At 35.0% G+C, this 12,209-nt stretch overlaps 1 protein-coding gene across 2 annotated transcripts in view; it reads left to right on the top strand.

Moving 5' to 3' along the window:
• Positions 1–11,187, top strand: part of Ranbp21 (exportin-5-like protein Ranbp21) — a 417,228-nt gene extending 406,041 nt beyond the window's left edge. For both annotated transcript variants that reach the window (XM_067141992.2, XM_067141993.2), the window contains exon 18: positions 10,125–11,187. In XM_067141992.2, the coding sequence (XP_066998093.1) occupies positions 10,125–10,292 (168 nt within the window). In that variant the 3' untranslated portion in view covers positions 10,293–11,187. The remainder of the gene's footprint in view (positions 1–10,124) is intronic.
• Positions 11,188–12,209: the final 1,022 nt, after the last annotated feature.

The raw sequence follows: 12,209 nt of genomic DNA, 5'->3' as shown, positions 1-12,209 counted from the left end.
TATTGTGGTCTGGGGAACAAACAGCAAAGAAGTACAAGTATAACTTGATACACTGAGCCAGAAAATTGAAAATGATGGTATAAAAATCAGTTCAGAGAAAAGCAAGACCAAGGGGATATCAATAGGAGAAAGGCAACTGGAAACTGGTGGCCAAAGCCTTGATTTTGTTGACAGTTTCAAATACATAGGGAGTGAATTAATGCAGAATACAAGGCTGGACATGGACATTAGCAAGAGGGTGCAACAGGGCAGTGCATTCTACCAGAGAGTAAGAAACCTTGTCTGGAATAAAGCAGTACCAAGGAAGTGTATAGAGATAACATGGAAAATGTATTATGCATCCATATTGAACTATATGGCTGAAACCTAGACAATGACAATTAGGGAGGAGAGTACAATTCAAGCCAGCAAAATGAAATATCTGAGAAGTATGATAGGAAAGACAGTGAAAGACAGATTGAGAAATGCTAAGATGTGAGGAATGAGGTTGGAATGGAAAACCTAAATGAGAGAATTGATAGGAGTAAACTAAGATGGTTTGGACATGTAAAGAGGAAAAGAGGATGGAGGAACAATGAATACCAAAACAGATTATGGAGATGAAGTTTGAGAGGGAGAGGGAGAGGGAGAGGGAGAGGGAGACCTAGAACAAGGTGGATCAATTCCGTATAGAAAACCCTCTCTGGCAGGAATTGGATACAGGGAAAGGAAGAGATGATGACTGAGCTTCAAGAAGCGAACTCATACAGTTCAGTGTTATTTAAGTGGTTAATTGACTTAGTGAAGAATGAGTTATGAGTTTGAAAACAAATTTAAATATGTTTCTGTGAGTGTGGAGAAATTCCATTTGCAGTTGACGTTGGTGTAGCACCTGTGCATCTACAGGTCGAATTAATTAAACGTCAGTATTGTTTCCACTTAAGCAACAAGTTCGTGGAGAGAAATCTTAACTTTTCTTGATTTAAGCAATAACTTGCAATTAAATAAATTTCAGCAGGGCAAATCCACACATTCAGTCAGTGCCCATGTATTGTCAGAATCTTGCTGACAAGAAACAAAACATATGAAAAACAAAACGTTGCAAATAAAAGAAGGTATCAGGTAACAATAGTGAGATACAATAGAAATGAACACAAGTAACCCATATGTAGTTTTAAAACAATTTAGAGGTTTCAGTTAAGTTCTTCTTCTGCCTCCGCTTTTCCCACATCTGTGGGGTCGCAGGTGCGAACTGTGTCGCACATGTGGATTTGGCCATGTTTTACGGCCGGATGCCCTTCCTGACGCCAACCCTATATGGAGGGATGTAATTACTATTGCTATTGGTTGGTAGTGTAGTGTGTTGACTGAATATGAAGAGAAAAGTGTTGAGGCAAACGCAAACACCCACTCCCTGGGCCAGAAGAGTTAATCAGACGTGATTAAAAACCCCGATCCGGCCGGGAATCGAGCCTGGGACCCTCTGAAATGAAGGCCTCAACACTGACTATTCAGCTAATGAGTCAGACAGGTTTTAGTCATGTTGCTCAATAAGAATTAAAATATCAAAACGATAATTAATTTTTAAACCTAACTTTACATTTTTAGGTTATTATAAATGTGATTTGGTTTCTGAGAAAATCAAGTTTTAAACATAGGATAAATATTTCTGAAGAACAAAATATATAGTATCAGAAGACATTAGTTCAAACTACAATTGAAGGAAATAAACTTCAGATACCTACTGAATTTAAAATTTTCAGCATGGCGTTTTTATAATAAACATTATTTTATATTTTACATACAAAATATAATTACCTAGAACAGGTTTCTGATCATTATTCAAGCTCTTCAATTAGGTAGATTCCACCTCATAATAAGAAATAAGATAAAGTTAAAGGTATTTCATATTGAAGTACTTACAGAGATGAAGCGAAGCGATCATGAAATGCATGGCCTAGACCACAAATAGAATTTCAATCAAATTAAAGTTAAAGAAAAAATTTTCAGACTCATTTTAATAAGGACACCTCATCCTTCTCTTGTGGTTATAACTGAATATTCACCAAACTTTCATGGTGAAGATTAAATCAACAGTCCAGCAGAATACTCTTGCATCTTGATGAAGACCTTTCCAATGACCAACTGCTTGTTTAAATTGACGTATGATGATTGTCACTAGATTTCCATTCTTGCCCTTCACATTAGCACTGAACAGATCATAAAGTTTAGGCCTGGTTTCACAGTATACGCTTAAGCTTTGGATCAGGCTTAAGCGGGGGCTTAAACTACGGACGAGTTTCACATTGGGGAATGCAAGTGGTAAGCCGAGCTTATCTGTGGCTGGCTTAAGCTGTATGAAACTGAGGTTTAAGCTAAGGATTCAGTCTACCACCATGTTTTCTGAAGAAGACGACTTTGATGACGAGGAAATGCAAATTATTTTAACTCATATGCAGCATAGAAGAAGAATATTTAGAATGTGTCCAAATCATTTTCATGTGTGGAATGACAGAGAATTCTACGACAGATTTCAGTTAAGTAAAGAGTCAGCAATTATGGTACTAGAAATGATTGGTGATGCTATTAAACATAAAACCGACTGGTAAGTACCTACATAATAGATACAAATACAATAGGCCTATTAATTAATATATATATGATATTATATTTGCAATTCATGCTTTTATCGCATTTATGTCGTTGCATAACCAACATATTACTTTATATTTCAGGAACAAAGCCCTCTCATCCGAAACAATCCTCCTCTTAGCATTGAGGTTATATGCAAGTGGCAGTATGTTAATTACGGTCGGCGATTTCTGTGGCGTCTCAAAATCGACAGCATGCAGAGCTGTCAAGGTTGTTTCACACCACATTGCTCTGCTGAGGGATAGATTTATCAAGTTCCCCACCACTCAGGAAGAAAGGATAAAACTGAGGGAACAGTTTTATAAAATAGTCAGATTTTCTCGTGTCATCGGAGCTCTAGACTGCACTCATGTCAGAATTGTATCACCAGGTATGCATTATGATCAGTTATTATTATTATTATTATTATTATTATTATTATTATTATTATTATTATTATTATTATTATTATTGTTCTCTTTTCTCTGTAGAAATAATTTTGTGTCACTTCTAGCTTTGAGGTTTTGTTGTGCTCATGTGAACAGTTGCAGAATGGATAAACTGATGTACACATTCGACTTCCACGCTTAAAACCTAACATTGGAGTTTAAAATTTCAGTTGAAATGTTGCATGCATGCACTTAAGCCTGTGGTAAATGTGTGTAATACAGTGCATGAATAACCTTATCTTCCTACCCTAGGATGAGTACTCATGCATGTACCCATTCTGTATTTGTAGACCTATGGTATGTAACTTACCTTTTCCTGTTGTGATGAGCTTGTGTTGTGCTCAGCTTGACAGCTCCAGGAAGGGTACACCGATGTGTACATTCTGTTTAAACAGTTAAATTTTAAATTCCAAAAATGGGTTTTCATTTTGGAGGTTGCACTCATGTATGGAAGACTGGCTTAAGGGAACCTGGATGTGAAAAATTCATCAAAAAATCATATTTTGGTTTTTCACTTCTGTGTACAGACTGAGTTTTCCCGAATTCATAGATATGTAATGTATATGGGGTAGCACAATAAAAGTGTATTTTTAAAAAAAATGGTGGAACCCATGCCAATCCCTCTCATCTGTCATTACAAGTTAAATACCTAGTTTTAGTCTTGTACCGAAAAAGCTGTGGCCACTGGAAAGCAATATAGACACAAACACTTCCCCTCCTATGAGGTTCTCAAGGCTATTAAACCAATTTAACCAAAATAGAATGAAAGTGAATATGGAGCTTGAAAATTTTAAAACAGTTAAGAGTGAGGTAAACATCATGAAGTGTCTGTTTTGAGCTTCACCGAAAGTGGTATTTTTCAATTTTTAGGTTCAGTTTTCTCTGGAACTTAAAATCTTATGCAACAAAACTCGGCACTCTTCTTTAAAACCCTAATGGCTACAATAAAGACTTATAAAAGTAATAATTTTCCCAAAAATATTAGTTACATGGTACTCACCCTTTTCAACTTCTTGAAGGGAAAAAATATTTTTTGAGAACCTATTTTAATAAGGTACAATAAATATCTGGATACAATTGTAAGTCCTCATTTCAGGTAATAGTGTTATTAATTTGCATAAGAAGAATTATGGCTGATAAATGAATGTCTTCTTTCAAAATTTTATCTAATGTTGATGCAGAAAATAGAATTTCCAATTCTTACTCTTCTGATCCTGATTGATGAACTATGGGAGATATATTGTTCATAGTACATGTGAATATTGTCCTAAATAGTAATGAAATGTGAGCAATGCTGGGTAGTTGTGGCACAAGTACCAGTAATTTCATGGATATGGGCCTTCAGAAATAAGCCGATAAACATACAGATCCACATCCAGGTCCCCTTAAAGGGTGAATGATTCTATGAAGAAGGTTAGGTTAGATAGAAAAGCAGGTAGCTTAGCTTCCTAACTGTTGATGGCAAATTCGTGCATATAACCTTTCTGTATTTTTATTACTACTGAATGCAACTTACATTCTTGTACTCTGATATATTAACTACAACTTGTCATTGTCTCATTTTAGGAGGAGAGAACGCAGAGATTTTCCAAAACAGGAAAGGATTTTATTTCCATGAATGTTAAGACTCTGTGTCATCCTGACTTAAAGATCACTGACATTGTTGCTCGATGGCCTGATTCAACACATGATTCTACTAGATTCAACAATTCTGTTCTAAGAGCTTGATTTGAGAGTGGTGTTATCGATGATGGTAGTCCAATCATTGCAGACAGTGGCTACCCAAACAGACCAGATTTGATAACACCGCTAACTGCACCCGATTCACCTGAAGAACAATTGTTTAACGAATCACACATTCGAACCAGAAACTGTGTAGAAAGGAGTTATGATGTATGGAAAAGAAGATTCCCAATACTCTCCACAGAGATATGACTTCACCATGACAAAGTTTAGAGTATAGTGGTAGCAACAGCTGTATTACACAATATATGCTGCATTAATAATGACATGATCTTACCAGTGTTGGAGCCACATATTGAAAATGCAGTTCATGTTGTGAATAATGTACCGAATGCTAGGGAAACTCAGAATTTCAATAACTCTGTAAGAAATGCAATTATTTATGACCATTTCAAAAATTTTGGATAAATTCAAGTTTAAAAACATCTTTTGATTGTCAAGAATGTACTGTACACATATACTCCATAAATACAAAAAATATCACAGATTTTTTAAAAAATATTTCTATCTCTAATTTCAACTTTTCCTTCGCTAAATTGTGTTTATCTTCATGTTGTTTCATTTTCAGTGCATGACTCTTCAGTATCAAATCATGTTGTTCATTCATTTGTTTGATTTTTAATTCATGTTCTTTTTGAAGAAGAGTGGTTTGTAACTGGACAAGTTTCAACTTTGCTTCTGCCAGTTGATCCCACTTTTCACTGGTCATTAATCACCCAGGAGAGTCTTTGACTTTACCTGCAAGTATAATACCATACATTAAAAAAATACTGTTAATTTTACCAGTAGGTAATGTGCATTACTACAAAACATGAGAAAATCTTGGCTGGCACATTGTGTGGAAGCATAAACTGGAACATATTTTTCTGTGTTCGGCATTTAATCAGGAATAGTTCAAATAAAAGTAACCTGTGTTCTTCTTAGTTGGAGTCTTGTGATTTGTCTTTATGACATCCGGTGATGTTGTCATACCTAGAAAATAAATTTTTTTTATCATCCTTCATAATTTACTTCATTCCCACATACCTAATATGAATTCTAAGCCAGCAGACATTATCATGTGTATTATCAGCTTATTTTACATTCCCATATGCATACCATTTTTGAAGAAATAGGTAGGAATATACATTTTGTTTGTCATGAGGTGTGTGAATTATTACATGAAAACCAAACAAACCTAATGGTAGAAGTAAGCCGTTTTTAAAATGCATGGAACTTAAGAATACAGCACATTTATGAGTAATTATTCACCTAATATGCTGCAACTATGAAATAGTATATTATTTAACATTCATACATGTTCTTGTTTATTCAAGTGGTCATGACAGAAAACTAAAAACTGATTTTTACCTATCAGAGAAATAAGCATGCTAACAGTATGTACAGACTCACCACAGACAGTAGGTTGAGAAAATAAATCATTCCCATCATCATCATCATCCACTACAAATCTCAGTTCTTCTGATATCGGTTGCCTCAACATAGCTGGCACATATTTACTTCAGTCATTGCTGGTAGTTCCTCAAATAATGAATGATTATGAAAATGGATCCAACAAACTTTAAAGATTTCCCAGATTGCTATATGTTTCAACTATAAAAGGTTTTTTTACATATTTCTAATAAACAATTAAAATGCATCATCAGGGTCACTGTGAACAGCACAATAATATGGGTTGCCTCAACATTGATGGCACAGTTAAAAAAAAGCCCTTTACAGATGTAATTCTGAAAACTATTCAGTGTGCCAGTATTACAAATTTCAAGCAATTAACATAATTTTAAGATCTTAATAATGCATTCCTTTACAATATTACAACTCTCATTACCTATACCTTTGATATGTTCATGACAAATAAAACAATCCCTCTATGCATTTGATTCACTTTACAAAACAATTACTGACCTGATAAGCTGCTGTCTTTCCCAGTGTTACTACATTCTGCAATAGCATTTCCACTGGAACCTGAAATATTAATATATGAATTAGAGCAGCACAAGGAAAAACATTTAGCTTTTTAAATATTCAGACACATTATATTTATTTAGGCCTAACACCATAACTCAATGAATCTCAAATATGAACCAGAAACTATATATGAAAGACTGCCAGTCTATGGAAAAGAAGATTCAAGTAAGGTAAGCTAGAGTGGAGTAAGTGAAATCACCTTCTTTCTTTCTTAATCCGTTTACCCGCCAGGGTAGGTTTTTCCCTCGGACTCAGCAAGGGATCCCACCTCTACCACTTCAAGGGCAGTTTCCTGGAGCGTGATACTTTGGGTTGGGGAATACAGCGGGGGAGGAGAACCAGTTCCTTGCCCAGGCGGCCTCACCTGCTATCTGAACAGGGGCCTGGTAGAGGGATGGGAAGATTGGAAGGGATAGGCAAAGGAGAGGGTAGGAAGCAGCGGACGTGGCCATCCCGGCATTTGCCTGGAGGAGAAGTGGGAAACCACGGAAAACCACTTTGAGGATGGCTGAGGTGGCAGCTAACTACACTCCAGGACCACTACACTACAGAGGCAGACTTTTCAAAATCATTGGGAAGGATAGGCAAGGAAGAGGGTAGGAAGCGGTGGCCGTGGCCATCCCGGCATTTGCCTGAGGAGAAGTGGGAAACCATGGAAAACCACTTTGAGGATGGCTGAGGTGGCAGCTAATCACTCTCTAGGACCACTACACTACAGAGGTGAACATTTTCAAAATCATTTCAGAAAAAACTATGTAAAGAACTGACAGGGAATCTGCCACCTGGGTGACAGCCCTAACTGCAGATCAGTGGTGAATGAATGAAATTACATCCTAGGTTGGAGTATATAATAATAATTGTATATTACAACAAACAAATCAGCAATGATCCAGTTAGGAAATGACACACCATGTAAGATGAAATACAGGTACGGTAATTTTTGTGAAGGAATCATTAACCTACAAGATAGAAAAATGAGATACAGTTATATAAATTTATGGGAAACTAGAATAAAAAATCATCGAAGGATAATATCAAGGATTAAACCTCCCACCCATCCCTATGAAAGAAATGAATGAAGCCTCTTACACTGAAAATAGAACACTGATCTTTACTCTACAAAATAAATTCGTCGCCGTAAGATCTATCTATGTCAGTGCGATGTAAAGCAAATTGTAAAAACAAAAAGTCAGTTACTGACCTAACACACGGCTATCTTTCTCATTGTAGCTGCAACCAGCAATAGTAATATTACTCGAATCTGAAATTAAAGAGAAATATGGACAATATTTCAATAGTATCGAGCCACTTAATCCAATGCATTATAGCCTACTTCCATTTAACATGCAATAGCCTAGCCTATATAACTTTTTACAAAATGAAAGAAAATGCAATATATGCCTGCTTACTCTGCACTACATTAATGTTGTCACAGTCATAAACTGAAACGAACCCATCAATTTGAACCCCAATTAACTCTTTCAGTTCTTCGTCGACTGGTGTTATTAGCGATGGCTTACTTGGACCACCATCTGTATCTCGAAGACCACCTTTTTCATCCGCATACTTCTTTTTGGTGATTTTGTTCATATTTTCATGCTTCTTTTTTTAGCACATTAGCATCTCTATGCACTGCACCACTCCTGGATTTAAATGTATCTGCAGTTTTGTTTCACATTTGAGCTTTCCTATTCCACAATAATTTATCTGATTGTTTACATTCTATTATATGCTTATAATTTTTTACAATCTCCAATAAAATGCAAACTTCTTGCGAACTGAAGTTTGCAGTACACTTACTAGAATCACATTTTTAGTTCATTTTTAGAATAAAAATTATCTTGGCTGATAAACAATGTATAACCTACAAATCAATCAATCATAGGCTACGTATATAAACAAAGATGAGAATTGAACCAAACAAGAAGCATAATAAAGAACTGCTGAAACTCAGCAGAGAAAATATAAGATGGGTAGTAGGACTGTTTACAGGACACTGCCATCTGAAAAAAAACACCTATATAGAACTGGAGTGTTAAGAGACAACATATGTAGGAAATGCAATGAAGCAGAGGAATCAACTGAACACATACTTTTCGAATGTGAGGCGCTGGGTAGAATCAGACTCTCCACTCCAGGACTACCAGGTGAAGAGAGAAAGAAAGTCCAAGAACACCCAATAAGAACAACCTGCAGCTTTGTGAAGGGAGCAGATATATCTAGGTGGGAATGAAGGAAAAAAATTGGTAGCAAAAGATCTTAGATGTTGACGCTAATTAGGAACTAATATCTAGAGGCCCCAAGAAGAAGAAGAAGAAGAAATCTGAAATATTCAGGGACTCTAGGTGTTCAAATTCAGACTGAATGTGTTCCTTCAATTGTTCTAAATCACAAATCTTCATGGAGTATTACGCATTTTTTAGTATACCCCGAACTGAGAAGTCCATCAGGGTAAGATCAGGACAATGTGGAGGACATTTGCAGCATGACCCTGTCTGCTTATCTATTCACCTAAAGTTGCATTTAAAAAACTCTCACAATTAGTCCGTAGCGAGGGCCAGTGAGGTACCAGTGTAAAATATTTATTACAAGCTAATAATTTGTTAATTAGTATAAACATTCATTTCACAAGTACTTCTCATTTGAACATCCTATGCTTAACAGTTTATTACCCAACAACCATTTTTTTAAATGAAATTCCTTACAACATTCTTGTGACAGTTGAAGTACACAAGCAATTTTCTTTTAAATTAAATCCACACAACTTCTGTTCCTTTCATTCCTCCATTTTATCACAATTACTGAAAATACTCTTCTCATATATGCATTAGATGGAAATATATATTTTTAAACAAGTATTATTGTAATGCTTTTCAGTTCTTTAGGCCAATTGCGACATTACTAAGGCCCGGTTTCACAGTTTGAGTTTAAGCTGAAGTTTTAGTAAGCCACGCATGCCGCTTAAGCAAGGCTTACGCTTTGGCTTAAACACTACGAGTTTCACAGTAGGGGGACCATGTGCAGCTTTACTAAGTTGTGCCAACTGACTTATGGGCCACCCTGTATTTTTTCCTGAAACTTATTAGATTGCTATACTGGTCATTCACACTCAACTTCTTATAATTATATATTCTACTATAATATTTTCTATTTCTTCCTCTACCCTCACTCTTATAACCTTTATATTCATCTAATCTACCGTATCTTTGTAATTTTGATTGTTTGTAAAATTAATTATGTGTCAAATTCTGTGTTAAATTCCTTAGGTTGTGAGTATACTGATGCTTTGTTCATTCTTAGTCATGAACTGCTTTCAGAGCCTGGAATTGAGATTTTTAACATTTTGTTTCACAGTTAATTGGACGTAGTGTGGGACAACTCTTCCGTAAAGAAGTGCATATTGCAGACCTCCCTCGACTGGAAGTACCTCGCCGCTCAAAACAGCTGGCACTGGATGAACAACTTCAAGAGACTGAAACACTGTGTGCTCTCTTCTCACCTAGTCCCAACAACACCACCTGAGTTAAAATTTTCTGATAGGAATACACAAGAATTTTTAAAATTCTTTTCATGATGAATTTATAAAACGTTCATTCATCTCATTCCATGTACTTACAATTTTCCTTTGAAATGATTTGTGATACTAATCATAAAACATATTTTATTTGCTGAATACTCTGTCATTTATTCTCACAGGTTTGTGCCACATTTATTATGATGAAACGTGAAACATTGAGTTACTAGATGTTTTACTGCTGCTTCCTCGATGTGAACCACCATTTTTTTTTTTTTTTTTTTTTTTTTTTTTACATGGTTTTGAACCCAAACTAACCCTTTTAATTATGATGTGCAAGTTTATCTTCATTAACCTGCAAATTTTTAAAAATTTCAACATTTCTACTTTTCCATGAGAAATACCTAAACTTTTTTCTATTGAAGGAGATGTATTTAAGAATTCCTACAAGTTGTAACAAATATCTCTCTTATTCATTTACTCAAGATGGTTGTTTTTGTCAATAGGGGAGGTATATATTGTTTTACTTGCAAAATTCTCTTTTTGGTGAAAATGTAGACGATCACATTGAGTTTCATTGCCAAAACATGTGAAGTGAGCGAAAAATTAAAAGTTGTTAATGGAGGAATGTTTTACAAGCAAAACTTTATAAAAAATCTGCAGTGGAAGAGTAGATGTTTTAAAGCAGAATTTACTGTGTCAATTTGATATGTGGCAGAGTTTGTAGAAAATGTCAAGACCTGGAACCATATCAGACTGTTTTCTTGATCCTGTTGTTGTATTCCTGTTTAGCTACTCCAGAACATGTTCCCAGTGGAAAAAGAACTGAACACATATTGTGATATTATATTATTATTTGTATTATTAGTCTGTACTTTTTCTAAATAAAATTATCAATTGGTACAAAAAGTTTTTTGTATATAATCTGTGCTGAACATAGTTCCTTTGAATCCAAAGGAGGGGGATGCCTGTAGTACAGAAGAAGATAGATAAAACTTTTAAAAATTAGCCTTTGCATGTTTTTAATGAATTCAATTCCAAGAACTAGTAAAAATACACAGTGACTGTTCATTATAAGTAATGAAAAGGAATAAACAAGTGATAAATTAAGTTATATATAGGAAGATAGAAACTTTTTCTTTTTTTTCAATTTTCAGTTTTTATTTCCTGTCTGTAGAGCTTAACAGTTTTCAGACAACATCATACTATACCCTGTTTACAACAAAAACATAATATATTCAATTTTATATATAAATAAAAAACCACATATTCTGATTTGCGGTTCATTTATGGAATACAGTACATGCACCTCTTAATTACATATAGACTATGGTCCATCATTTTAGTATGGTGGAAAGTCATGTGGTAATCATTCTATTTCTTGTCTTATAATTGTGGATCTCACTCTTATTTGCAGTCAATGTTTTGTTGTGTTTGTAACTATTTTGATGATAATAATAAATAAAATCATAAATAAAATTACTCAAAAACTTAATAAAATTAATAAGCATAATTAACCGAAATGTCCGTAGTATGGGCGCCAGAGTTCACCAGAATGGATCCCTCGAATTTAGATAAGAGCATGATAAACTTTATATCCCAGGGCGTGTACATAATGCTGCGTACTGGTACATCTGCTGCAGGCCTTACCTAACCTCCTGAAAATGACTAATTAGGTAGGAACTGCACCTAGGTTCATCAATAACACTGATTCTAAAATAGCTAACTGTATTCTTAACAAATTCCATGCATGAGCACCTCATCGACATACAACATTATACATATAATACACACATAAAATATTGCTGAAAGACTCCATATTTACAACAACAATAATAATAATGAAAATCGTGGGAAAACGAAAGCGAGAACTAAGTTACCATTTGTAAATAGTCCGATGAACAATGTACATGTATGAAGATAAA

This window comes from Anabrus simplex, chromosome 2 (assembly GCF_040414725.1).
Source record: "Anabrus simplex isolate iqAnaSimp1 chromosome 2, ASM4041472v1, whole genome shotgun sequence".
Taxonomy (NCBI): domain Eukaryota; kingdom Metazoa; phylum Arthropoda; class Insecta; order Orthoptera; family Tettigoniidae; genus Anabrus; species Anabrus simplex.
The sequence above is the reverse complement of the archived record's forward strand: the minus strand, read 5'-3'. Positions and strand labels throughout refer to the sequence as shown.